Genomic DNA, 27,528 nt, shown 5'->3' with positions numbered 1-27,528 from the left:
ATTTGCTGCAGCTTTTTTGCATGCTGTTTGTAGTATTTCTTCCATGCTAGGAGCAGATGTTGCCATAGCACATACTGGGGCTAGAGGAGGATATAAATCTGGTTCTTGTCCAGAGTCAATAGGACTAGGATCAAATGGATCCTCTTTCTCCGGATCATTCTCTTCAGGTGACGTTTCATCAACAAAAACAACAGTATTTCATGGTGATGAAGGCGGAGCATGTGCAAGGACATGATCTGTGTCCTTAAATTGTAGCAAAGCTGAATATATGCCAAGTAATAATACCATCAGGGTGGACATCATGACGAGTGATTTGGCGGGTCTGTAAACATTCACCAACTTTTTGCCAGTGAGTAAGGTCATAGGAACCATCTGATCGGTACCTGGGACAAAATTGTCTGACCCATATAAGTAGTTGTATGAGTCTTTGGGGTTGGAGTTTTTATCCTTGTTCCCTGGTGATGTACAACAGAGAGTCTTTATGAAGTTTTGGGATTTCGTTGCACTTTGCCCCATTATCAGAAATGCTTCCTGATGGCTCACAAAGGCTAGGTTTTTCTATAGCTAGCAATGAAAGGAGCTCTTTGGTGATCAGCTAAACACACCCACAGTTGGTTCAGTCAGGGTATATTATTGGACTGGATCATGTCAGTAGTAATGAAGTCCCTGTTTGGGCACCATTTGTGGCATATGAATGTGAGATTCACAAGCTGAGAGCAAATGAATCTGTTTATTGTAGAGTTAAGACAATACTTATACTCTTAGTGTGAGAATCTGTGTTCAGTTGTTCATACGAAACCTGGATGCAGATCTGTAATAAATTCATCGGCCTGACAGTTTGTTATTTTCCTCAAAATTTGCAAGCTCAAAAAACCAAGACGCCTTTCCTGTTTTCAGATCATGTGTAATTTGCTTTCTTCACTGCTTCTCAGGGTTTTTGCTGTAGCAAGCTTCCTGTAATTCACACTGCCTTACCTTGCCAACCCCTCTCTGGTGTTACTTTGCCTACGCCTTGTCTTGTCTACCTTGCCTACCGCTTCCAGGTCTGTCCCTCCTTTGTCCTGTCTTGCCTTCCCAATCCCTCTCTTTCCTTGCCTTGCAAACTCCTCCCTTTCTTTGCTTTGCCTAGCCCTCCCTTCCCAATCCCTCTCTTTCCTTGCCTTGCAAACTCCTCCCTTTCTTTGCTTTGCCTAGCCCTCCCTTCCCATGTCTTGTAAGCCACCCCATTGCCTAGCCAACTCCTAGCCTATGCCTTGCCTTGCATACTCTTCCCTTGTCTTGCCTTTCCTGTTGGGGGGATTCTTCACTGAGCAGTCCTACTGGATTGGAGGGTGGTTTGACTGACTTAGTCAGGGAAACAGCACCAACAGCATAAGGGAGACCTTTCAGCAGGTCTTCCCACTTTATCACTTCTCAGAGGGTCTTCCTCTTTATTTGAATATGTTACTGTCGGTGACTGCCAGCACCCACGAAGGACTCACACGAACAGTTTATGGAATAACATTTTTTATTAATATAAAATTGTGACAGGTTAAGGTTTAAGGATTGTCAGTGATAGTATCTGACTGCAAAAACATATTCAAAGCAATACACAGACAAGGTCTAATCTCCAATAAAAGTATTCAGTGCAGATGGAGTACGGTTCTTATCCAATAGGCATCCCTATGGGGGAGGAGACAGGTTCAGACCATTGACTGATCCCAGCAGTTACGATGGAGTCTTCCATAACTTTCCCCCCATTCTCAACTTTTATACTATTTCTCTATGTTTAGGTGCATCTTGAGTGACTCTAGTCGTACATACTGATTGGTGTAAAATTCTCTCACTTTCCTTTTAAGGATACAGACAAAAAAATATAGACCACATACCCAGTGAGGCGTGGTCATACCTTGGAGGTGAGTTTGGGTACCTTTGGGTTCGAGGTGTGCATTAATATTGCCATTAGGCTACAATGAACCAAGTTCATTGAGGAGAGTGGTTTTCCCACAGTTGTCGGCTTAGCATTAAGACATCTCCTATCTCCCCTGGTTGACAGGTGCTATGCAGTTTATCAGCTGCATAGTACCATTGAGTTCACCTCTCTGCAACAGTTTAACAGAGCCTGGACACGGCGTCGCCACTCCACTCCATCCTCAGTTCTATCCCCCTTAGCAGGTGCTATGATTGCAGATTGTAGATGTAGGGAATCATCGTGGAATAGGTTTCCAACATACCAACCACATTCCATCCAGGGAGCAACTGTATTTTACCCTATAATTTCTGTACCATTATAACCTCTGTAAGGATGTAACTTCTCAGTTTCCTCTAATTTTACCCCCAGCCATCTTTCCATACCCTCCATTGCCTTACCTTGCCTTCCCTTGTCTTACTCATGACTCCCTTGCTTTGTCTACCTTTGCTTGCTCTTCCCTTCCCTTGCCCACCCCTGCCTTCCCTTGCCTTGCCTATCACTCCCTTGTTTTGGCTTGTCCACACTTCCCTTCCTGTACCTTTCCTTGCCTATGCCTCCCTTGTCTGTGCATGTCTTGCCTTGCATTGTCTCCGCCTCCCCTGGATTGCACTGTTTTGCATTACCCCTCCCTTGCCTGGCCTTGCCTTGCCTACTGCTCCCTTGTCTTCCCTTGCCTTGCCTAACTCTCCCTCTCTTTACCCTGCGTACACGTCCCTTGCCTTGCCATGCCTTCCTCTCCCACTCCTTGACTTGTGCACCCCTCCCTTGCCTGACATTGCCTGGCCTTACCCTTGCCTTGCCTACCTCTCCCTTGCCTTGCCTTCCCTGGCTTTCCCCTCTCCTTTTCCCTTTCATTCTCCATGCCTTGCCTTTACTTGCCTGCCCCTTCCTTGCTGCTTGTCTTGCCTGCTGCCAGCTGGCCTTGAGTTGCTTTGCCCTGCCTACCCCTCCCTTTCCTGGTTTTGCCTTTCCTTGCCTACATCTTGCTAGTCTTGCCTTGCCTTACCTCTCCCTTGCCATGACTTGTATTACCTACCCCTGCTTCTTCCTGTCCCTCCCTGCGTCTTGCATTGCCCTGTCTATGCCTCTCTTGCTTTGTCTTTCCCTCTCTTGCCTGGCCTTGCCATGTCTACCTTGCCTTGTCTTGCCTATGCCTCCCTTGTCCTACCTACCTACCTACCTCTTCCTTTACATCTCCTTGCCTTGACCTGCCACCCCCCCCTTGCCTTGCCTTTCACTTCCTTGCCTTGTGTTTGAACTGAATATATGAAGGTAACACCAGATAGCCACGATCCACAGCTAAAGTGTGAAGAGAATTCCATTAGTTCACTGGCAGACAGAGACATTACACTGCTAAATGAACCCAAACTTAGCAGGGGCAAAAAGCGCTCAGGCTGTTCCTGGCCTCACATATCAAAAAAGTCTGGCGCAGGCACAGTCCTTCACAAGGCGCTGTTTTATAATCTCCAAGGTGCTTATCTCCCTTCCCCCCCTGACAAGGAGGCCCCAAGCCTATGGGAAAAATGCTTTTAAGGCTTTAACAACATACTGTTTTCTTCGAGAGAATTCCACTTCTTTCAGCAAACAGAAAACAACCCAAAGCAAACACAAACACATTAAATTTCCCACATTGAGTATTTTTAGCATCTCCCAGGTGTTGGTCTTTAAATGAAAACAATTCTAGAAATTTTCTTTCTCCTCACTAATCTTCTGTTTTCAACCCCTTATTCCCCACACTTGCCTACCCCTCCCTACCTCTGCCTTGCCTACCCAATTGTCTTGCCTTACCTGCCCTGACTAGCCTGGCCATGCCTACTTCTAACTTTTCTATCCCTCCTGTGCCTTGCATTTCCTTGCCTTGCCCTCCCTTGCCTTGGCTTCCCTTACCTAACCCTCCATTGTCTTGCCTTGTCTACCCTACCTGTGCCTTGCCTTGCATTTCCTTCCCATGCCTGACTACCCCTCCTTTGCCTTGCCTACACCTTCCTTGCCTTACCTACTAATCCTTTGACTGGCCTTGCCTACCCCTCCCTTGCTTTGCCTATCCTACCCCTACCTTTGCCTTGCCTAATTCTCCCATGCTTTTTCTCACCTACACCTTTCTTGCCTTGCCTACTCCTCTCGAGCATTGCCTTGCCTGCACCTGCCTTGCCTCGCCTTGCCTACTGCTCCCTGCCATGCTGTTGCTTACCTACCAATCTATTGCTTTGCCTTTCCTTCCCCTCCTTTTCCTTGTTTTCCTTTGCATTGCCTTTTCTTACCTTGCCTTGCCATGCATACTCCTCCCTTACCTTTCCCTTCATTGCATGTCCCTCCCTTGCTTCACCTTGCCTTGTCTTCCCCCCACCTTGTCTTGAGCAGCTTTCGGGGGAGGTTCGAGTGCTGGAGAGCTAGCCAGAGTAACGACACATGCACCGATACGATTTGAGCATCGTTCTCCCCTTTACTGTTTAACTATATAGGCTTATATCTACTTTTGCAAAGATTCAAGCCCAGTCCCTCTAGATGGCCTCTAATCTGCGGGGGAGCCAACCAGTATATAACTTTGCCAAGGACTTTCAGGGCTGCCTGCAGCCAGGTGTTTTCCAGGCTTGCCTGCAGCCAGGGGCCAGTTCAGGGGTTTTTCCTCAGCAGCCCTGGGTTGTCTGATTTTTCCAGGGGTATCATATGGCCCCTGTTCTACAAGGAATCCCTCTACAAGCAGCCGACCTTTCTTTTCCTTGCCTTTCCTTTCCTTGCCTTGTTTTTACTACCCCTTACTTGCATTGCCTTGCCTTGCCCAGCACTGCATTACCTTGCCTGGCCTTGCCCACACCTCATTTCTCTTGCCTTGCCTACTCCTCCCTTGCCTTGCCTGACCCTCCCTTGTCTTGCCTTGCCTATTTTCACTTGGCTTGCCCTGCCATACCCATCCCTTCCTTGCCTTGCCTAGCCTAGCCCTCCCTTTCTTTGCCTTGCACTCCCTTCCTTTGCTTTGCCTTCACTTTCCTTTCTTTTCCTTGGCTTCCCTATCCCTCCCCTGCCTTGCTTTGCCTACAACTTCATGTCCTTTCCTTGCCTGCCCCTCATGTGCCTTGCCTTGCCTACCCCTCATTTGCATTTCCTTGCCTTGCCTACCCCTGCCTTGCCTTGCCTTACTGTGCCTACCTCTGTCTTCTCCTGCCTTGGAAGGTAAGGGACAGATAGACAAGGTAAGGCAAGGCAAGGCAGGGTCAGGCAACTGAAGGCGAGACAAGGCATGGGTAGGCTAGGCAAGATAATGGAAGGGTAGACAAGGCAAGGCAAAGAAAGGAGAGATAGGAAGGCAGGACAAGGCAAGGGAGGGGCAGGCAAGTATAGGTAATACAAGAGAGTATTCACAAGACAAGGCAAGGTGAGGGTAGGCAAGGCAAGGCAATGGGAGAAAAGGAAAGCAGTGCAAGGTAAATGAGGGGTAGGCAAATAAAGAAAAGGAGAGGGTGGGTCAGGTAACGCAAGGGAAGATAAGGCAGGGGTAGGCATAAAAAGGCAATGAAGGCTATCATGGTTTAGGTATGTGTCTTGGTTTTGAAAGACAGGTGTCTGCTAAGGAAGGCAGAAGCCTCCCTTGAAGTGGCAGATATAACCCCTTTTCCTCCGAGTTATTATAATTTTGAAATCAAGGGCCTTTAGGCAAAGATGTGGGAAATAGGAATAACAGTTCTTTACTATATATATATATACATATATATATATGTATATAACCAGTCAAACAAAACAACAACAACTATGGCAGTAACAGCAATCACAAACCCAGTGCCAGCCGTCTCGGCTGTCAGGCCCTTTCCCCTCGGGTGCAGTTCCGCTCGCAGCCGGCAGGGGCGCTGGCGGCTCCCGGTGAGCAGGGCAGGTGCGATGGTTCCCCCGCGGCTGCAGGGGGAGCTCCGGAGCGAGCTCGGGGAGCACGCGGCACTGGTGCCCTGGGGTCCCAGGGAAGGATGGAACAAAGACTTCACAAACCCCACACGGCAGGCTTTGGTGTCCGGCCGGACTCTCGGGAACAGCAGGCTGGAACGGCGGGCTGGAGCGGCAGGCTGGAGCGGCAGGGATGAGCACATATCCCAGAGGACAGACGAGATGTATCCAAATGGGGAACCCCCCAGAGGCCCAGGCAGGCAGGGCAAGCACAGCTACAACACAGCGAAGGCTTGAATCAGCAGCGGGGGCAGGGCGGCCACAGCCCGGCCTCCAGCAAGACAGGGAAGGTGGGCTGGGGGTCCTGGGATCTTTCTCCACAGAAAGAAAAAAAAACGGCCGAAAAGAACCAGGCTTCTCTCCCCGAGAATGCCAAGAGCGAACTGCCCCACACCCAGGTGAAAACAAAAAAGTGGCCAGGCCCGCCCCACCCCCCTCTTTTGTCTTTCCTAAGTACAGCCATTTGTCCCCTAGCAACACGCATATGGGAAAAAATTCCTTTGACAGGAAAAAAACTAGGACTAAACTAAAACCACAACAGTATGTTACTCCCCAACATAGTGTTCCCACTGAAACACTCCAAAGCAAACACCACTTGTTCACTCTCCTTCCCCACTCTCCCTGTGGCAGGATGGAGAGGAGAACTAGAGGAAGGTGACAATCCCACGTTGAGATAAGAACAATTTACTTCAGCAAGGAGATAAGAAACAAACAGTAACAGCAACAGTATCATTAACAAAGTGTACAAGAGAGGCAAACAATTCACATGCAAGTGCTCACTATACAGAACCCTCTGCTACCCAACCACTCCCTCTGCCACCAGCTAAACTGGAAGGGACCCATCCACCACTCTACCCCCTGTATCTGGCATGAGGTTACCAGAATAACTCCAGGATCCTGGCCATTCCCTTCCTGTCTACTGAAAAAAATTAACCCTGTCCTGGCAGGAACCAGGACATTATCTACCCCTTATTCTATACTCTTACATCAAGTAATTTCCATACTCCATGGCTGCCCCTCCAAAATGCCTGTTGAGTTCATTTAGTCCATAGTTGTGGATTCTATCCATCCTAGATGTCTTCCAGGACAGAAGGGCTGGTATGCTATCAGCTGGTTGCTGCATCAGGAACTCATGACTGGTGTATCTGGAGCACTCCATACTCATTGTCCATGGTAGTTACAGCACACAGTGTCATTCAGCAACCAATATTATATGATTCAACATTACAGACTGTTCTCACCCAAAATTCAAATTCCTTTGAGGCCCATATCGTGTTTTCCTGTCCCTCTGCATTACACACCAAGTGCATCCAGGTACATCCACTGAGCAAAAGCAGTCCCATGTCCATGGGTAGGTTTGCCTTTGCTTGAGGCACCCCAGGAACTTTATCTCCTTCTACACTGTGTAGAGGTTTTGTTTGGGCAGGGCCAGCTCAATTGGTAAAGCCTCTGGGGTTAACTAACCAGATGGCCTTCGCTAAATGTAGATCCCAATGTTTGCAGGTCCCACCACCCCTTGCTTTCAGTGTGGTTTCTAACAGTCCATTGTACTGTTCAATTTTCCCAGAGACTGGTACCTGATAGGGAATGTGATACACCCACTCAATCCTGTGCTCTCCGACCCAGGTGTCTATGAGGCTGCTTTTGAAATGAGTCCCGTTGTCTGACTCAATTCTTTCTGGGGTGCCATGCCACCACAGGACTTGCTTTTCAAGGCCCAGGTTGGTGTTCTGGGCAGTGCCGTGAGGCACAGGGTGCTTCTCCAGCCGTCCAGGGGTTGTTCCTGCCATTGTCAGCACATAGCACTTGCCTTGGAGGCTCTGTGGGAGTGTGATGTAATCGATCTGCCAGGCCTCCCCAGATTGATATTTCGACCATTGACACCCAGACCACAGAGGCTTTACCCTTTGGGCCCTTCTTGATCACAGCATGTTTCACAGCTATAAATAACCTGGGAGATGGTGTCCATGGTTAAGTCCACCCCTGAATCATGAGTCCATCTCTTATGTTGTGTCTCTTCCCTGATGATCTGAGGCATCTTGGGTCCACCAAGCCAGAAATGACTCACCCTTATGTTGCTAGTTCAGATCCAACCCTTCCCAGTCTAGATCAGTCCATGGCAAATAGTTGGGCTGTGTTTCCTCCCTTGGGGCAGGCAGTTCCAGTACTGGACACCCCTCCAGGTGAAAGCAAACTGTGGCCTGCACTCTGCTGCCAGAGGAATGGAGAAGAGCACATTAGCAGTTTTGATGGTGGCACCACTCTGCTGCCCTGGACTCCAGCTCATACTGAAGTTCCAGCATGTCTGGCACAGCAGCACTCGGTGGCATGACTTCGTTCAGGCCACGATAGTCCACTGTCAGTCTCCACTCTCCGATGGACTTATGCACAAGCCACATGGGGCTACTGAAGGATGAACGAGTCTTGATGAGAAGTCTCTGGCTCTCCATGAATCGTCTCATGGACGGCGGCATGGAGTCCCAGTTGGTGCAGTATTATCGACGATGCACTGTTGTGGTAGCGATTGGTAGCTGTTGTTCTTTGACACTCAGCAGTCCCACAGCAAAAAGGTCCTGTGAGAGATCAGGCAAGGGATTCATCTGTCAAATTTCCTCTGTCTGTACAGCAGTTATCCTGAAAGGCCAATGACGCCCTTCTGGGTCCTGGAAATACCATCTCCTGAGGTCATTTTTGCCCAGGATGAACAGGATCTCTGAACCAGTCACAATGGGGGGATTTTGCCATTCATTCCCAGTTAGGCACACTTCAGCTGTTGGGATCCCCCTGTCACCCCAGAAAGAGAGACAGATTCTGCCCCTAGGTATCTTGATGGCATCAAGATGCCCTGGTGTCAACTAAAGCCTTGTACTCTTTCGGGTCTCATGTGCCAGGCCATTGGATCCAGACAGTCCAGTAGATCCGATTGTCCCTTTCCTCCACCTGGCTGGAGCCAGGGCCCTTTTAATCTTGGTCATAGTACTCATTGGTCACCTCTTGTAAATATAAACTGGAGGTCCCTTCAAGAGGATTGGAAGTAACATCAGCTATTCTGTTTTGTCTGAGGAGCTTCCCACTGGAAGCTGGAGCAGCTTTTATCCTTGTAGAATTTCCTGCAGTGGTTGTTCTACCTCTCAACTCACATACTCTTGCTGCTACGACACAGGTGGGTTTTCCATCCCACTTTGTGTCGTCTCCATTGTCACACAGGTAAAACCACAGCTTTCCTCATGGTGTGTACCCTCTCTCTTGAGCAGAGGGGGCAGCTGCTCCCAATAGCAGAGACTCTGGTCCGTGCTGGTGGGACATGGGACATTTCCTCTTTAACTTGCTCAAGTCGTTCAAGTCTGTTTGAAGTCTTGGACAGTCTTTCCGCAGCCAAGGTGCAGATTGGTAGAGAGTAAAAAGATCATCATATTGCCAGAGTCAGGTAGTCATGTGAAGCACTGTTTTGTTCTCCTTCTTTCATTGACATCCAAGTCAATGAGTTGGCATACGGCGATGGCATGCTCCCTAAAAACTTCCACTCCGTGGATTGTGTACACTGGACCTCATCTGGATCTACAGGGGACTGCTTGTTACTTAAAGCCTTATAGAGTACCTCCAGCACAGCTCTCAGATACTGGAAACCTTTCTCTATGGTGTTCCACTTGCCTTGGTGCACTAATAGATCATCCTAGAAGGGGTACCTTTCCCTCATGCTTGACAGGAGTTGCCTACAGAGGTTGAGAGTCTCTGTCCTCTTCCCAATCCCCTTGTTAATGCCCACATCCTGGGACAGGGATGCCAGTTGCTGGGCTTCACTACCCTCTAGTTTCACATCATCGGCTGTGATATTCCAGTACTGGAGGAGCTGGGCCACCAGGGGCTCATACAACCAGTGGCTGAAATCTTTTTTACGTATCTTGCAGCTCACCCAGGTATAGGGATTATCTCTGGCTTTGCCTCTCCTTCCTGTTTTGAGGGCCCTGCTTTCTCTTCATCCCTCACTAGGCAAACTGATTTGGTCTTGTATTTCTTCTTCTGGCACGGGGTGTTCTTCTGGTTCAGCTGCAGTTTGAGTGGCCACAGTGGCTGTTGCTCTGCTTTCCTCCTCCTCCCTCTGAGGGTACTGTCTAGTGATGAGCAGTGTCTGATAAATAGTAGCCAGGACCCAGCATACTGCAATAAGTTGCTCCTCTCAGGAGTTGCTGAAGCTTTGCTTTGCCATCATTCTGTCACTTTATCAGGGTCCTGTAGTTGTTCAGGGGAGAGCTCCCAAACCACTGGAGCAGAGAATTTCCCCCAAAACTGGCTCATTTCCCCCCATATTCTGTGCTACTCATGACTGTCCATGCTTTGGGCAGACCTCTGAATAACCTTCCTAGAAATCTCTTTCTTGACTCTAAACATGACCACAGAGGAGACCTGGCAGACTTTGACAACAAGAACATGCTTTCCTTAACATCCAAAGTGGATTCAAAATTCTCAAAAGGTGTTGCAACACACCTGAAAGGAGAATAAGGGAGTGAAAAACTGAGGAAAGTCAACCTGCCCTGTTCTCCCTACACACTGGGCATAATTGTTAATGAATTCCCAGAGGTAAAGCTCAAGTCAATGGCAGGAGAGCAACACTGAATATACATCCTAAATGACCCTCATTGCTCTTGATGTTACATCATAAGCTGCTATCACACAGTATACCAACACAGCAATCCTTCTCCCTCTGAAAAAACCCCATCATGACGAGTGCATACTACATATACAGGAATATATATAACCACATGAACAGACAAAGCAATGTTATGACCAGTGTCTCTGTACCTAATACAGCAAATAGATCAAATTTGTTTCCAAACCACTCTGGGCAGATCTGTTTTTAACTCAACCCTTCATACTTTATGTTGGGTGCCAAATAAGACTGTCATGGTTTAGGAATGGTATTCCCCAATTCAGTGTTCCCACTTAAAAACTCTGAACCATACACTGCTTGCTCACTTTCCCTCTGCTCTCTTCAGACTGGTGGCAGGATGGAAAGAATTGGAGGCACAAAACACGAGAATTGTGGGTTGAGGTAAGAACAATTTACTGGCAACAGCAATGAAATAAGAAACGAACAGTAACAGCAACAATAACAAAGCGTAGAAGAGAGGTGAATGATTCACACACAAGTGCTCACCACGTGGAACCCAGTACCACCTAGACTGCTTCACCACTCTACCAGAAAGGACTGCTCTGCCCTCTGCGTGACCCTCAGGACCCTCAGGGTCCTGGCGATGCCTGTCCTGGCTACTGCAAAAATTAACCCTGTCATGGATGGTACTGGGATAGAAGGGTGAGCAAGGCAAAGCATGGCAGGGGAAGGCAATGCAGGACATAGATGGGAAACAAGACAATGCAAAGCAAGGGGGGGGAGGAAATACAAGGGAGGATTAGACAAGACAAAGGAGAGGCAAGCAAGGTAAGGAACAGGAATGGTAGGCAAGGAAAGGCGAAGCAAAGAAGGGGCAGGTAAGGCAACTCAAGGCAAGGGAGTGGGAGTTAAGGGAAGGCAAGGCAGGAGAGGGGTTGGCAAGGCAAGGAAGGTAAAGGCAAGGCAAGGGAGGAAAGTGCAAGGCAAGGCAAGGGAGGTGAAGGCAAGGCAAGGGAGGGGGTTGCAAGGCAAGGCAAGGAAGAGGTAGGGAAGTAAACGAAAGACACAAGAGGGCTAGGCAAAGCAAGGCAAGGGAGGGGTAGTAAAGGTGAGGCATTGCACAGGTAGACGGGGAAGAATGGGGAGTGGTAGGCAAGGCAATGCAAGAGAAGAGTAGGAAAGGCTAAGCAAGGAAGTGGTAGGCAAACCAAGGCAAGGCTAGGCAGGTGTAGGCAAGGCAAGGCCAGCAAGTTGAAGGAAAAGCAAGGCAAAGAAGGGGTATGCAAGGCAAGGAAAGGCCAATGAGGGAAAGGCAAGGCATGGCGGGGAGGGGCAGGCAAAGCAATGCAAGACAAGAGAGGTGTAGGCAGGGGAAGGAGGAGGCAAGGAAGTGCTAACCTAGGCAAGGATAGGTACAGGCAGGAAAGATAAGGGAAGTCATGGACAGGGAAGGCATGGACAGGGAAGGCAAAGCATGTGTGGGCAATGCAAGGGAGCAGCAGGCAAGTCAAGGGAGGTGTAGGCATGTCAAGGCAAGGCAAGTGAAGGGTAGGGAAAGGAAAGCAAGGGAGAGGTGGGCAAGGCAATGCAAGGGAGGGGGAAGACAATGGAGAGGTAGAGAAGTTAAGGCAAGGGAGAGACAGGCATGGCAGTCCAGGGATAGATAGGCAAAGGACAAGGAGGCGCTGGCAAGGCAAGGCAAGGCAAAGGAGGGATAGGCAGTGAAAGCAGAGCCGAAGGAGGGACAGGCAAGCAAGGGAAGGCCAGGGAGTGGTATAAAAGGCAAGTGAAGGGTAAGCAAGGAAAGGCAAGGCACGGCAGGGACATGCAAGGCCAAGGGAAGAAAAGTGATGGTCAGGTGAGGCAAAGCATGGCAAGGCAAGGCTGGGCTGGGATGGTGTGGGCAATGCAAGTCAAGGGAGGGGTAAGGCAAGAGACTGGTAGGAAGGTAAGGAAAGTACCTAGTCCCAGTGATTCAGGTGCAGGCAACAGGCTGTTAGGTACTGGTTTTGGTTTTGCTATCCCTCAACATACTCAATTCTGAGTTCAGCTCCAAAGTTTGGTGCACAGTCTTAATGATGCTACCTTCCCTTTAGAAGGGAAACATCTAGCCTTACTGTTGGTTCTGCAGATGACCACCTGCCTAGTGGAGGTAAAGGCCTGCAAGACCTTTCTGTCCTGGAAGCTTATTACCGCAGGCCTGGGCCCTAGGGTATATCACTGTGTCCCGCAGCCATAGGGAGGAGGAGGAGAGAGAGATCCAGCAGGCAGGAATTGTGCAGCAAGATTGATTTATTTAATTATTTTACAAACTCTTTTATAGACTCTTTTCTTCATAGTCTAATTGGACAAAGGACCAGCCACCCCTTGGGGGGTGATTGGCTAAAATCCTAAAACATCCATTGTCAAAATATTTTTCTACTATACCATAAACAAGACTTTTCAAGGTTGCAGGTGGCTTGGTTGTTTACATTCTCTGCTACCTCTTCTGTGAGAGAGAAAAGTCTCTCACGGACTTAGAAAAATAACAAGAAAATCCTTGCTAGCAGCATTTTTGTATCTACAATTCCCCCTTTTTGTTTTATAAGATAACTCTATTGCTGCAGGACGCTAGAGGACAAGGTACCCTGTAGACTGGGATCAGAGAAGGGACCAGTCCCCATCAAAGCATCCATTCCTGCTGTCCGTCTAGGATCAGCAGCAGGGAGCTGCATATTCCCTAATGCAGCCTTGCCAGCCAGCTTTCTCCAGGTTTTCTCAAAAACTGTAAATTGTACAGGTTGAAATAGAATTTGACCTAAGTGTCTGATATCAAATGGAGAAAGCAAATCTGTATTTATCACCCTTATTATCTGCATAACCTCAGCAGAACCTAGCCCATATTGTGCCACCTTGGATTGGAGGTCCTGGGCAACTTTCCAAGCAATTACCTCATGCTTATCATGCTTGCCTGGATTTGGGAGAGCCTTATACACTGGGAAAGCTTGGATCTCCCCTTTTGGGGAATCCCTACCATCCTGAACTTCTGGCACAGCCTGTGGATGAAGTGTAACAGCTTCCCGGTTACCTCCAGAATCCTCAGATCTATTTGGCATTCCAAGTGTTTCCAATAACCTCCAGTCACCCTCCTCCAATGCTCGCATCTTAACTGACTCTAAGAAGCGCCTGTAGTGGGTTGGACACACTGTTACCGTGCAGTACTGAAAGGTCCAGGGGCGAGACCAGCGCAGCCTTTTTCTTCACCGCGCAGCTACAGCCGCCTGACGACCTGGGGCTAGAACCTCATCTGCCTCACTGCCTGACGATGAATCATCAGGCAAAGGCAACTCTGAGGTGCTGGGAGTGAACAGAAATGGATGGAGAGGGCCACTTCGGCTAAGTTCGCTAGAGGCAGAACAGACAGCACAGACTGCAGCTGGCTGCGCTACAGTTTGGACAGCAGCTTCTTTACAGGGTGCCGTCTCGGCCAGTTCCGACTGAGCCGGTACTGGAGCTGCTGCTGCCGTCTCTGGGGCTACAGCCGTGCTCGGCACCGCGCTTGTCTCTTGCACTGCAGCCGCGCTCGGCGCCGCACTCGTCTCTGCTCCTGTTTCTCGCTCCTCGGCTGCTGCTCTGCAGCCGCCGCCGGTTCCAGGTTTTACCGTGGCAGCGCTGCTTCCGGGTGCGCCGCCGGCCACACCGTTTCCTGGTTTGGAGCCGCGGCTCCTGCGGGCGGCGTGGGTGGTGCTGGCGGTGCGGGCTTGGCGCGCCCAGCATGGCAGGGTGGCTCGGGCATCCGCTGCAGTAGCAATCTAAACAGGTCCTCCAACCTTTGGGATATGTTTGGTAACTCTGTCAGCAAAGGCAGATGCTGCATTAAAAGGTCAATGGCTCAGTTCTGTGGCTGCGCAGAACAGTCCAGTGCCAAGGAGGGCAGCGGACCACACCCAGGCAGTCTTGGCGCAGTCTCGCCCGGAGCTACGCCGGCTAAGAAGTTAGATCCAGGTGCATACGCAACCGAACTAGGAGCCACTCTGGGCGTCCAAGTTCCTAAGCCGCTAATTTGCGGCCCTGGATAAGCCATGGCCGCCGCCAAGCTGAGCAGCAAGGCAGGCTGTGCACCCTCCCGCTGCCCCGACCCGCCACCTCTGCCGGCACGGGGTCTCTGGGGGCCGCGGAGTCCTGCGATTGTGCAGGGTGAGGCGGCACAGGCTCTGCCTGTGGAGCCGGGGGAGGGGTTTCCGAATCCACCATCATTTGCCCCAGAAGCCCGGTCAGTGGGGTCCCCCTCGGACATTCCTCCGTCACTCATCACTGAAATAGGCGAGCCAGCTCTGCTGCTATAGTCAAGGTCTGTCAGCAGAATAAATAACTAATAAATAAAGAATGCCAGGTTTGATATAATTCTAACGCTGCTGGCTCCCCAGTCGGGAGCTCGTGTCGGACAGCACAGCCAAGTTCCTGCCATAAGGCAAAGTCCAGGGCAGTATCTTTGTCCATGGAAATCCCTTTTAAGGTAGCCCAGTCTAATAATTCCCGAACTGAGTTTTCAGGAATGGAGGTGTGCATCATACTGAACACACCTTTCCAGACCAGTACCACAGCGTCGGTTTGTGAGCCACTGTTTCCCATTTCTCAGTCATGTTGGACTTCCCGGTCCCGGGGGCGAAGGGGAACAGCGTACCTCTAGAGAAATTCGTCTTGGCTCGCAGCGTGCAGGACACGTCAGAGAGTGCAGATCACGTTGGGCAGCCCCAAATATTACCGCAGAGGCCTGGGCCCTAGGGTATATCACTGTGTCCCGCAGCCATAGGGAGGAGGAGGAGAGAGAGATCCAGAAGGCAGGAATTGTGCATCAAGATTGATTTATTTAATTATTTTACAAACTCTTTTATAGACTTTTTTCTTCATAGTCTAATTGGACAAAGGATCAGCCACCCCTTGGGGGGTGATTGGCTAAAATCCTAAAACATCCATTGTCAAAATATTTTTCTACTATACCATAAACAAGACTTTTCAAGGTTGCAGGTGGCTTGGTTGTTTACATTCTCTGCTACCTCTTCTGTGAGAGAGAAAAGTCTCCCACGGACTTAGAAAATAGCAAGAAAATCCTTGCTAGCAGCATTTTTGTATCTACAGAAGCTTTTATGTGAGAGCAATCCTTGTATGTATTCACTGTTTGAGGTAGTATCCAAATTTCAGTGGTGGTCCCCGAAACAGGCTGACAGTCCTTTTATATGGGAAGGAAAGTACCTAGGCCCAGTGTTTCAGGTGCAGATAATATGGTGCCAATGGGAGGTAAAGGGCAGCAACAGCTTTTGGTGCTTGTACCTTTTGTGTCAGATATATTCAATTTTAGAGCCTAAAGAGAAATATCAGAGGTGGATACCTGAAAAATAATGACCTTTTCTTGGGAAGTAACAGACATATTCCCAGTGCTGGTGGTGCAGATGATAGGCTGCCAAGGGCAGGTAAAGGCCAGCAAGAGTTTTCTGTCCTGAAAACTTATACATGGGAGCAATCCTTTTATGTATTCAATACTGGAGGTGGTATCCAATCTGAGGTGTTGGACTCCCCAGCGATGATGATAAATAGGAAGGAAAGCACCTAGCACCACTGTTTCCGGTGCAGTTGATAGGCTGCCCATGGGATGTAAGGGTGTAAGGCCACAAAAAACTAACTTGACAAGGTTTTTAAAAGGGCTTATGGTGGTTCACCGAGTTAGATGCACGGGAGAAATACCAACAAGATATTCTCAAGAGGTCAGAACAAAGAAACAGACTTTACTGGCAACTTCAGAAAATCAGGGGATTCAGGAAAAAGGTTTAGAGCAGCATTCAATCAACATAAAACACTTCTCAAACCATTAACTTGGCCCGTTCAACTTAGTAAACCCTTTTGATTTCAAGTTACTCACATTTCTGAGAAGAGGGAATTAGAAGAAGAAGAAAGAGAAAGACAGAAAAGATATAGAAAAGGACACATATAGCTACCAACTCCTGTGTTCCAGTGGTGTTCACCTAACAAAAATTCCAAGATGAGGTATGGTTAAGACATATGCTTGCCTCGTGTTTAGCCTTAAATGCCACTTAGCCGTCCTGAGCCCTTGCCCCAGGTGGGACTTCCAGTCATTTAGCCACTCAGGCACTGTGTTAGGGCCTCCAGAGGCAAGGTGTAGAGCATTGCCTCTGGTGTGCCAGGCATTGGCAGCCACTGCCAGGCTGGGATACTGGCTCTAGACAGGTCTGGGGTGTACAGGGCAGTATATTGCCTTGCCAGGGCAAGGCCTGACCTGCCCCTTTCCCACACACATGCACCCCAAAAAGTCTTGAAACATCAATCTCCTCTAGTCTCTCACAAAAGGACATGTTTCTGCCTGGGCACATCTTGTGCTGGAGCAATCCCTGGAAATACTAAATTTTTGAGCCTGTCTCCAAATGTTGGAGCTGAGATGCTGACTATGAACGACAGTACTTTTCCTTGAGAATGGAAACATCTAATCCTACTGTTGGTGCTGCAGATAACCATCAGTCTACTGGAGGCAGAGTCCAGCAAGCCCTTTCTGTCCTGGCAGCTTTTGTGTGGGAGCAATCCTTAGACATATTCAATATTGGAAGCAATGTCCAAATTTTGATGGTGGGCTCCTGAAGGAGGATGACAATTCTTTTAGGAGGGAAAAAAGCACCTAGACCCTGTGTTTCACAAACAGTCCCATCAAGAGACTTTCCCATTCAAAGGCAAATAAGGGTGTAGCAGGGCATCTCACCCCCCAAAAAGAGCTTATCTGTTGCTTATTAACTGGTGAAATAACTCAAATAGGACAAGCTGTCTTGCAGTGAGTTATTTTGTTGCCATGGGATTAACACTCCCAGCTGACAATAAACATCTTACTGTGGAAGTGAGATCTGGAAAGATAGGCTGGATTTCTGACCGACAGACACCTCACTTTACAAACTATGAAAGCTACACCAAGCTTTCACAAAGCACATTCCCTAGAGATTTGTGGAGTTTCTCCCCAGAGCAGGGATGAGGTTACTCTGGAGGTTGAGTGAAAGGACTCTGTGTACATTATTGTCATTTTGGTGGTAAGTAACATTTGACTGCTAATCAATACTATTTCCTTTGCTAGCTTTAATGCTACCTTGGTATTTTAGCACTCTCTTATGTAATCTACTAGTAATCCTTTTTGGTTTATATTGTGTAGTAAGTAATTCTGATTAAGATCTTTTGTCTGTTATCTACTTTCTGTTCAATAAATAACTCATTTTATAAATAGACTTGTCATCTGCCATCCTTAGAACTTGCATGTCAGTGGTTTCTTAAATTTAAGCTGTTGCCAAAAATCTGAGGCTAAGGTAAGGCTTGTCTGAAGCTCCCATTCATTCCTTGACAAAGGGCTGACTTTCCATTTCAAAGGGTATGCAGAAGAGAGCATCCTTATCCACAAGAGTGAATTGCTCATCAGATTCCTTAATTGTGGTTAAAAGTGTGTAAGAATCTGCTACCATGGGGTGTAGGTCTCGCATGATTTTATTAAAAGCTCTGAGATTTTGGACTAGCCTGTATTCATTAGTATGTGCCTTCTTTACCAGTAGGACTCAGATTCCCTTAGTAATCCATGTTGCACAAATTTAGAAATTAGTTCTTCAAACCCTTTTCTAGCTTCTAATTTTTCTTCTATCCAGTAAAGGATATTGTTTCTGCCTTACTGGTCTGGCATAAGGTTTCACCTGTATTCTTCCTGGTTCTGCTGCTTTTGATTTCCCTGCAATTCTGGTGGTCAGAGTGACAGCACTCTTCACCTTCTCTGGGATTCCTTCTGTTCCATTTGGTTGCTGTAATAACATAAAAATCTGGGCCTCCAGGGCTTTACTTTCTGGAATGCATACTTGTATTTGTCCATTTTCAAATATTGCTTGTTTAATTAAACTGTTTAAAATATCCGTTCCCAACAAATGCAATATGCATTCAGGCATATACAGAAATTGATGTGTTAACCACTGTTTACCTATCTTGAATTGTAAAGGTTGGAAAAATGGCAGATTTTCACTCTCCCCAGTGCCACCAAAGGCATTTAATAGTTTCCTCACTAGATTTTCCTCTACATGTACATAAAACCAAATACACCACTCCAGTATCCACTAGAAATCAATTTTCTCATTCCCCAGCATTAATGTAACCAAGGGGTCAGCCGGGGCTGACTCCCCCAGTTTTCTTTGTGCTTCACCTATAGTCATTAATTTCACTGCTTGTAAAGCAGGATCCAAGTCTCTATACTTTCCAGCTGTCTTCATTAATCATAGAAATCAGAGGGTGATACCTCCCTCTCTTGCTTTATCTGGTATGATTTAAATAGGTTAATCCCCTTTAGAATAGCATGCTTCATTACAGATATAATCAGTCTTTGATAATGCATTAATAACTCCCATCGAACCTAATTATTAGGATCCCACCCAGGGTAAGTGCAAGAAATATGATCATCTACTGTCTCCTACTCCTTGAACAGGTTTCATTTTTGTCTTTCCCCTGCAGTGTTCTCCCTGCCCTTTTTGGGCTTTGTTCCACTAACACAGCTACAGCTTTTGCATCTGACTATTGGACACGCTCCACACTGCTCGCTAACAATTTACTCAAATTTCTAGGAACAATGAATCCAAATATCACTGGCCTATCTTTCTAGTCGGGGGTATTTTAAATACCATTATAGCTTTCTTGGGATAAGTCCCTACTATCAGACTTTCATTGGTTTCCAAGCTGAAAATCCTTCCACTCCTCTGTCAGTTACTCTCTTCCTCATTCCAGGAGCTACCAACAGTTCAACATCCTCTTTCTCAAGTCCCAATTGACTCTCAATTCAAAGAACAAATCTAAGTATTTCCATTTCACTTCTCTTTTCTTTTGGCAAAATAACATCAACTGCAAAGCCATATTATAACCCCTTGATAATCTAATGGATACTCTGGGCACTAATGATACCCGATCTCTAATTTGCTGACAACCACTTTAGTATTGAATCCACAGTTAACACAAATCCCGACCTTGTATTTATTTAAAATAACTGAAGATTAAACAGACACAATAATTAACTAAAACAGTAACTTATCGATGTGCCAACACTAGAGAGTGCTCTAAACACACAGTCCTAGCTTAGGAGCCACATCAGCAATTTACGTTCATTAAAATAAACATTTTATACACACCCAACACTTTAAAATTCACACAATAAAAAACCAATTACACTTAACACTCTTACAGCAATTTTTCTTTTTATATATATACTATGGGCCAGAACAGACAGACTCAATAATACTAAGACTCACAAAACACTTTACATTTCAGGCATTAACACTTATAGGGTTTAATAAGCACAGACAGCTGGCAAACCACTCTACAATGTGGCTCCTGCGCTCATGGCACTGTGTCCAACTAATATGGAGGCAAGTGGGACTGGGACCCACAGTGTGCATGGCGTTAACCACATACACAGTTTTCCAACTAGGTGGTGGGACTTGAACCCGCACCCTTTGATACTCACTCATATGGTTTTACAATTATATTTTAATAGAAAACAGCCAGTTATATCATCACTAGCAATTTCTTTTTATAACCCAAATATCACACTCTTTTTTTTAACATTTATATCATTATTTTTATAACCCAACTATATCATATTATAGAGGCCAATTTCTGCAGGGATTCTTGGTCACAGCTTATGGTTAGGTACACCTTTTATACCCTCAGTAATGCCTTACTAAAATCCCAGGGGTCTTGCCCTGAACTCACCAGATCTGGGGATCAAGGACCTCCTCGAAAAACCTTCGGTGCATGCTGGAGGTCCTCTTGATCCCATGAATCCATGGAGCATCAGAAACAGAGTCCCACCTGTGTTGCCAAAAATGTCACTGAATACGTCACCTAACTCTATTTTTTAGTATTAGGAAGTAGGCGTTACTTTATTCAGGCCAGGGTGCATAGTAAATAAATCCAGCCACACACAGCACTTTCAAAACTTTTCACTTATTTATACATTTTTAGCAAACAAAGAAATTAATGTTCATTGGTTCTAAATTACATCATTATCTTCATTAATTGATATTCTCTCCTCTGTCGGTTATTGATTTCTCACTTCTCATGCTAATTAGTCTACATTTTTCAGCCCTTTTGTCACCTTTTTCTCAGATAGGGAGTCTCCAGTCAAAGTACTGAGGTGTGAACAACAGGCCCTGAGCCAAAGTTGACCTCTAGATGAACCTTCCAACCAAACGTTATATTAGTATCTGCTCATTAATGGAATATGGATGATAATTAGCATTACCATATTGAATCAGGGGGATGGGAAGCAGGAGAATTAGTTTGTTAGGAACAATGCATCCAGCTTGGTCAGCATACCAGGGCAGGAAGAAAAGATAAGAGACCACTGATAAGGACAGAGGGAGTCTCAGACAGACATCCTGCCTCATCCCAAAACTAGCTCAAACCAGTCTCGAAGCTTAAACCCAGGCCAGGGGTACAAAAGAGCATGCATAGGGAAGAAAGGTGAAAAGTTCAGGATGATGAAGATTCCTGACTTCATCAAAAAGACCCTCGGAAGACCCCTACCAAAGCCACCAAACCACACTACGCAAGCGCAACGCGGATGTAAATGACTTTTGGGTTCATTATCATACGAAGCGAGGCTGGGCGGGGCTAGGTGATGAATATGTATAGGCGTGTTGCGAAACTTAATGAATATGGAACTTGTAACCCAATAAATACCGAGCTGAATGCAGCTGTCGGCACGCATGGCTTTGGAGGAGCGGTCCCCCGTGCGTCCCAGCTGGAAATAAACATACCTACTTTACTACTTATTTAGTAGTGGAGTTCTGTCCGCTCTTCAATATATGTATCTGCTCATTAGCGAAATATGCATGATCACTAGCAAAATATGTGGTGAGATAAGAATATATTTACCTTTCCATATTTAGAAACCAGACAAGGCCATGAAATCAGATATCTGGCCTTGTTTGGGGGTGTATGGTCAAAGCCAACTCCCTTGGTTCCTCCTTTAGCCCTGGCCAGGCTTTGGGAAGAACCCAAGGGAAGGATGAAACCAGATGTTTCCACAGGAGAAGTTATGTTAGCTTGTTTATTTATCTTAACAATATAAAAGCTGGGCCCTCTCACAGCGAAAATGAATGCCTCGCCTATGGGTGGGCACACCACTCAGGATTTCCCAGTTACCAGGAGTGGTTCTCCAAATCCTTCACTGTGACTGGGGCTCCCCAGCTGATGTGCAGATCTAGGTGATGGTAAAATATTAGGGTAGCTGGTGATGTATCTTTCTTAATCACTACAGGCAATCTTTTGTAGTAATGATGAGGTGCATTACTTAGCTTATCCTTTGTAATTCATTGCAGTTTTGCACTATAGTAAATTACACTTATTCCTTAAATTTGGCATCTGTGTCTTTTGTGCTGACCTTGTTTTCTGGCAAAACACCAGCACACGTTGGATCATCTTTGCTAGTCTCTTCTTTATCTTCTGGTTACACCAACATGCCCTTGGAGGGCCATAAATTTTGGATCCCAAGTGTCAAGCTTTTAAATCTCTCAGGCTTTATTCATTGAAGCTTATCAGGGTTAGTTTAGCAAAACTGGAAGTTTCAGTGATCTAATAATCAAGCTCTAACAATAACAGTCTGTGAAATGAAACTTAGCTATCTGTTCTCTGAAGTGGAAAACTACACTGCTTAACTACTTATGATTAATACACTGCTTACGATTAATTTAAAGAATTAATTAAAAAGTTAATTTAAACCATTGATTAGAAAAAAAGGAATTAGGAAAGTTACATCATTTTCAACATCATGATCCAGATCACTTAGGAAGATACTAAACAGCATTGCTCCCAGTATGGATCCCTGGGAGTTCCCACCTCTGACAGGTTTCCAGTTTGGAAAGGAGCTGGTTCCCAGCCCCAGCGAGTCCAGGTACGGACGTACATTCCAACGTGTCAACCACGATCGCCCTCCCTGCAATGCCGATCATCACCTCCAGCAGTCCCCACAGCCCCCTTTTTTCCTGCCCGTGTGACCAGCACGGAGCCCGGCTGGCCAGGGGAGGGCTGCCAAGCCCCTTTCCCCCTGTCCTGCCCCAGTCTCGGGCCCTGCCTCAGGTCCTGCCACGAACCCGGTCAGTCATAGCCCATGGCCCTGCCCCTGACACCTTTCAGCAGGGAAGCAGGACCCAGCTGAGCAGAGGAGAGGAGGTTAAAGGCACCAGAGAGCATGGGTGGAAAAGAGGCTTATTTACAAGGATTTGTCCTCCCCTCTCTGTTCCTAATAGCTGCTGGAAGATAGAGGAGGCCCAAAGCTGCACATACTGGCTCCCAGGTCAGCTCTGCAGTGCAGCTGTTCTGTCTGATGTCTGTGCTGCAGGAGCACACAGTTGGCTGCTCTCTGCCAGAGCCTTGTGGTGATGGGCAGGGGAGCTGCTGGCATGCAGAGGGCCTGGCAGCAGGTGATGGTGGCCTCCAATCAACAGTGTGATGTGCTCAGTCAAATGTGTCTGGCAGGCTGCTGGGGTTCCCTTTTGAGCACAGTGTGAGAGCGAAACAAACCAGGGACTAATGTTACCCAGGGATCCTTGGGGCCATCACAAGCTAGCCAGCTCTACCAGATGGTCTGGCGTCCTAGTCATTCTTTGTTGGCTTTGTGGCTCTGCCATGAGGACACCTCTAACAGCAGAGACTGAGCAAATTTTTTAGCACTCCACTCCTTGGCCATCCTCATATTTAAAAAAGTTTTTCCTTATAATCAAGGCCCCATATTGTGCAAGGAGGGGACTTGCCCAGATTTTGGAAAAGGGTATGGGTCTATTCTGGAGATGGAACAAGAGCCCTCCCCAGCAGATTTCTCATACTTACAGACTGTTTGCTGTTCACCCTATCATGCAACCTAGACTGGTATTGGAAACACCCTCTCCCAGCATGAAAACTACTGAACCATATAACTTGTAGGATAATAATGGGGATGTGCAAAAGCTTAGGGGCAGATCTGTGGCCCAAGCTCTTATTTTATATCTCTTCTGTCCTTCCTAGGACACCTCTTAAGGCCTCCATTGGCTTAAAACCTTCAGGAGGATAGTTTTGCTATTCCTAACCCACTCTTAGTTTTCACCCATCTCTCCAAATGTCCAAAAGGACTCCACTTGCTCTGCACCACAAAGCTGTGAACTGAAATCATACATCGTGCATACAGCTAGAGGAAGTTTCCTAGGTGATTCCATTCAATTCACCCAAGGTCTTCCCAACTTTGTCACTCTCCTTTTCTCATTTGCCTCGCAGATTAAGGTGGAAAAACCCAGGTAATTCTTACCATGTGGCCATAGATGTGCTTCCCTCCCACTGTTCATGCCTAGCAAGTCAGAGTTTGAAAAGCACAAAGGAGATTCTTATCTCACTGGAGGGCTGAAACCCCAACCACGTGCTCATAAACAAGCCAGGGGCCTCCCTGACTTCAATTCTCAAACCAAAAAAAGGAGCTAGCACACCTCTTAGCTACCCAGACTGGAACCAAAGGAAAATGCTTTGTTTGCAATTTCTGCTTGTTTACTTTTTCTCTTCAGAAAGCCCTAGGGCTTCACCTCCCCTCATTCCGAAGAAAAATGAAGGCAGGCAAAATGCCTGTCAGCAGATTTCTGACCTGGGAGCTCCGGGCAACTGCACACCATTTCAGCCTCTACTTCTGTGCGGCTTTCAGGTATTCCCTTTCAGTCAGACATGGTAAAAGCAAGCCTGGCTGGCTCTGATCACTTTCTGTGAGATTTCATAATCTCTGCTGCTAGTCCTGCCCATTTTTTTGTCCCAGCGGGTCAACCTTTCCCAGAGGACTTAGGGCAACACACTGCTTTCCAACCCATGGGCCCAGCATCTCATGTCACCAGACACGCTGCAAATTCTTGGTAAAAGCCATTTACCATCCTCCCTGTTCCCGTGTCTGGGCAACAGCCTCTCCAGGGCTATCCTAGAGACACGAACGTTCTGCTTTCAATAACGTGCTGTTAAACGGGAGATTAAAATAATGGCAATTTAAGTTAAAAAGTTGACTCTGGCCGGCGCCCATTATTATCTGTCAAGTCCCCTAGCCCTGCAGTCACCTTTAGCACAGAGGGGGCTGGAACTCCCAACCCGTCCCGATGCCCTCATCCCGAAGCGCCGGAGGCCGCAACAGCCCACAGCACGCAGATCGGTTCCAGCGGTGCGGGCGGGAGGGGCTGCGGCGACTGCCGGCCCCGCCCCCTCTGCGCAGTCGTCTCGTCACGTGGGGCGGCTTGAGAAGGCGCGTCCGCTCCCTGCCCCGACTGGCGGCGCGCGCGGAGGGGGACACGTCACGTGTGCGTATCACGTGACCTCGTCCCGGACCGATGATGTCAGTCCGGGGTCACGTGACCGGTGCCTACGCGCCGTAGGGCCGGGTGCAGATGGCGGACGCGGAGGCTGAGGCGGCGGCGCGGCCTGAGGTGCCGCGGGTGGTGTCGGCGCTTCGCGCCCGCCTCTGGCAGCTGCAGGCTGAGCTGCGTGAGCAGGAGGTGTCGGAGGCCTCGTCCCGAGCCTACTGCCGGGGCTTCTGCCAGGTAGGAGCCGGGCGTGGCGGGCCGCGGCGCGGGCTGTAGGCCGGGTGCGGGCAGCGAGGATGCGGCCGGGGCAAGCACGGGACTGCCGTCCTGAGCGCTCGCTCTTCCGAAGCTGGCGGTGCGTAGGGCTCGCGGCACCGTGCCCGGCTGGCGAGCGGGGCTGTGCACGCCCTGCCGAAGGCGCCCCATGGGCTTTGCGCTGCGAGCCCGGAGCTGGGGCCGAGGGGACTGCTCGCCTTTGGGCTTTGGCATCGCTTTGGACCGGGACATCCTGTGGCCCTCGGGTGGGTCTCTGGGATAGGCGGGCCCACCGCATTTTCTCGGTGCAGTTTTGGCTCGGTTCCGAGGCGTCCGGTTTTCTTGTGTTTCACTTGTTTCGGGATTAAATCTGCGTATTCCTGTCTTGTTTGAGATCTGCCGTGGGGTGCAAAGAGTGCTTGCAGGCCTCTAGGGGCCTATAGTGCCCTTAAGTCACTGAATTAGCTGTGGTTTGCATATCTTGTCTTGAGTCCTTGCTTAGTGCAACCCAGAGGAGGATCACCAATTTCTGAATCGAGGCCTTAAGTCCAGAAAAAGAGCTGATCTTGATTCAAGCCACAGTGATGGAGATAACTCTTTCTTAAGTAAACTCTTCCAATGGTTAATTACTTTTTGCTATGGTCATAGCATCATTTACTGTGAGCACTAAGGTTGAAAAATTATTGTTATGATGCTGGCTTGCAGAGTTATCCCTGTTGAGTCTGAAGAAATTGTGGATTTTAAAGTAAGAAATAAAAATCTGTTTTCTAAGCTAGTTTCCAGCACCTTAGCTGAAAAAGCTGTAGTGTTTGACTGGTGAATGGCAAAATCAGGAAAAAAACCTTGCTGGCGTGTTACAAATTATGTATAAGTGGTGTTACCCTTCGCAGTCTTCCATTTTGCATCCACAGGTTGCGTGCTTTGCCATACCATTCTGGGAGGATGTTTAGCTCGTCACTTACTGAAACAACAGAATAAGTATACTTACTAGGTTTCAAAACTCTTTCTTCTCAAGGTGCAGGGTGCAGCTGCATACTGCTGCATTCGTCCCAAGTTTAGTATATGGTGAAGATCTGTGACCTTGCATTGATATGGAGCCTCCTACAAAGTGTGACTCTTTCCATGTTTGGGTTTTGCTGAAATTGTTTCCAGTGGTGTACCTTGTGTCAGAACATCAATGCAAATATTCAGCTAACACTTAATAGTGGTTGTCAAGATGATCAGTGTGTGTACGCATCCAGTTTTCCAGATTAGTTTGGTACAGAAGAAGCTTTAGAGATACTTGATCAGTGGAGTTTGCTGAAAGACAGTTCTGCTACCTAAAAAAAAAAAAAGCACACAATGACAAACCCCAAACCCTGTCCCACAAAAAATGTAGCCCTCTAGGTCCTTGTGCTGTTATTGTAGTCTGGTTTTAAAATACTGTGATAGCGCAGATAAAAATGGAAAAGATTGTTTTTGAGTTGCCGTCAGTCTGGGACTTTTCAGGTTGCTGTGCCCGTACTCCAGGAGATGCAATGGGAGACGTGGAACTGCTGGTCTGTCCTGCAGCAGCTTCAACAAAGGATGAATTTGTGATGTCATTGTGGAGTCAGACCACTGTGGGTAGGATGTAATTTTATGTCTGGGTTTCTCCTGACAGGGGATGTTTGTGATCACTTAAGGTCTGCCCACAAGTGAAATTTAGGGGGCTCAACTTAATTTTGTATTCATTACTTAGAGGGTACCACTGATACCTTGTCATAAGCTTATTAAGCTACAGTAGAATGTGCCTAGAAAGAAGCTGATTTTATCTGGGCTTAAGTTTGATTTTGGGAAATAGCTGACATAAGGAGAGCTTAAATGTTTTAGTTTGCCATCCTGTGAGTACAGCTGAGGCAGGGACCTGGAAGGTGCTCTGTTTTGCTGTGGAAATTACAGTGGGTGTCAGGCAAACTGTGAACCAAATTAGTAAATTTCCTATGCTTTGACCTGTCTGAATGCTGTTTTATTACATGTAAACTTGTGCTGCTGTGTGCAGTTTTCCCGTAGCTCTTACAAGGAATGATGCTGGATGACACAATTTCCTTGAAGATCCCTATTTTCAAGCAGGGAAATAGTACTGTTGTCCAGGATAACAAAACAAAGAAACTGTTGAAGCCTAAATAATGGGTTGACTGCAACTTTATATTGTACAGGCGTGAATGCTTTGTACATTCACTTTGGGAAAAACACATCTGTTGTGGAGTGCACTATGTACCCAAACAGCCAGGTAGAACAACTAAGGGGGGGTATTTGAGGCTGTGCTGTCATAAATAGGAAGGACATCAAAGCATCCCATCTGCCAGTGCCCAGCAGCTGTTGGCTTTCTGAAGTTTTTGAAGATGGTGCATTGAGTGCAATTAGATACGGTTAAGAAGAGGAGGAAGTGTTTTTCTTAAACAGAG

At 47.5% G+C, this 27,528-nt stretch overlaps 1 protein-coding gene and 1 long non-coding RNA gene across 4 annotated transcripts in view; one reads left to right on the top strand and one right to left on the bottom strand.

Moving 5' to 3' along the window:
• The window catches only part of LOC116455179, a 31,272-nt gene extending 6,472 nt beyond the window's left edge, over window positions 1-24,800 (bottom strand). Inside the window, exons 1-2 of the long non-coding RNA XR_004244320.1 lie at window positions 24,608-24,800; window positions 20,256-20,354 (exon numbers count right to left, since the gene is read on the bottom strand). This is a non-coding gene — a long non-coding RNA (uncharacterized LOC116455179). The remainder of the gene's footprint in view (window positions 1-20,255; window positions 20,355-24,607) is intronic.
• Window positions 24,801-24,882: 82 nt separating this feature from the next.
• Window positions 24,883-27,528, top strand: part of RLF (RLF zinc finger) — a 60,556-nt gene continuing 57,910 nt past the window's right edge. For 2 of the 3 annotated variants that reach the window (XM_032132706.1, XM_032132704.1), the window contains exon 1: window positions 24,883-25,084. In XM_032132706.1, the coding sequence (XP_031988597.1) occupies window positions 24,932-25,084 (153 nt within the window). In that variant the 5' untranslated portion in view covers window positions 24,883-24,931. The remainder of the gene's footprint in view (window positions 25,085-27,528) is intronic. The other variant, XM_032132701.1, reaches the window with a different exon arrangement.

This window comes from Corvus moneduloides, chromosome 23 (assembly GCF_009650955.1).
Source record: "Corvus moneduloides isolate bCorMon1 chromosome 23, bCorMon1.pri, whole genome shotgun sequence".
Lineage (NCBI taxonomy): Eukaryota > Metazoa > Chordata > Aves > Passeriformes > Corvidae > Corvus > Corvus moneduloides.
This window is presented reverse-complemented; position numbering and strand designations above follow the sequence as displayed.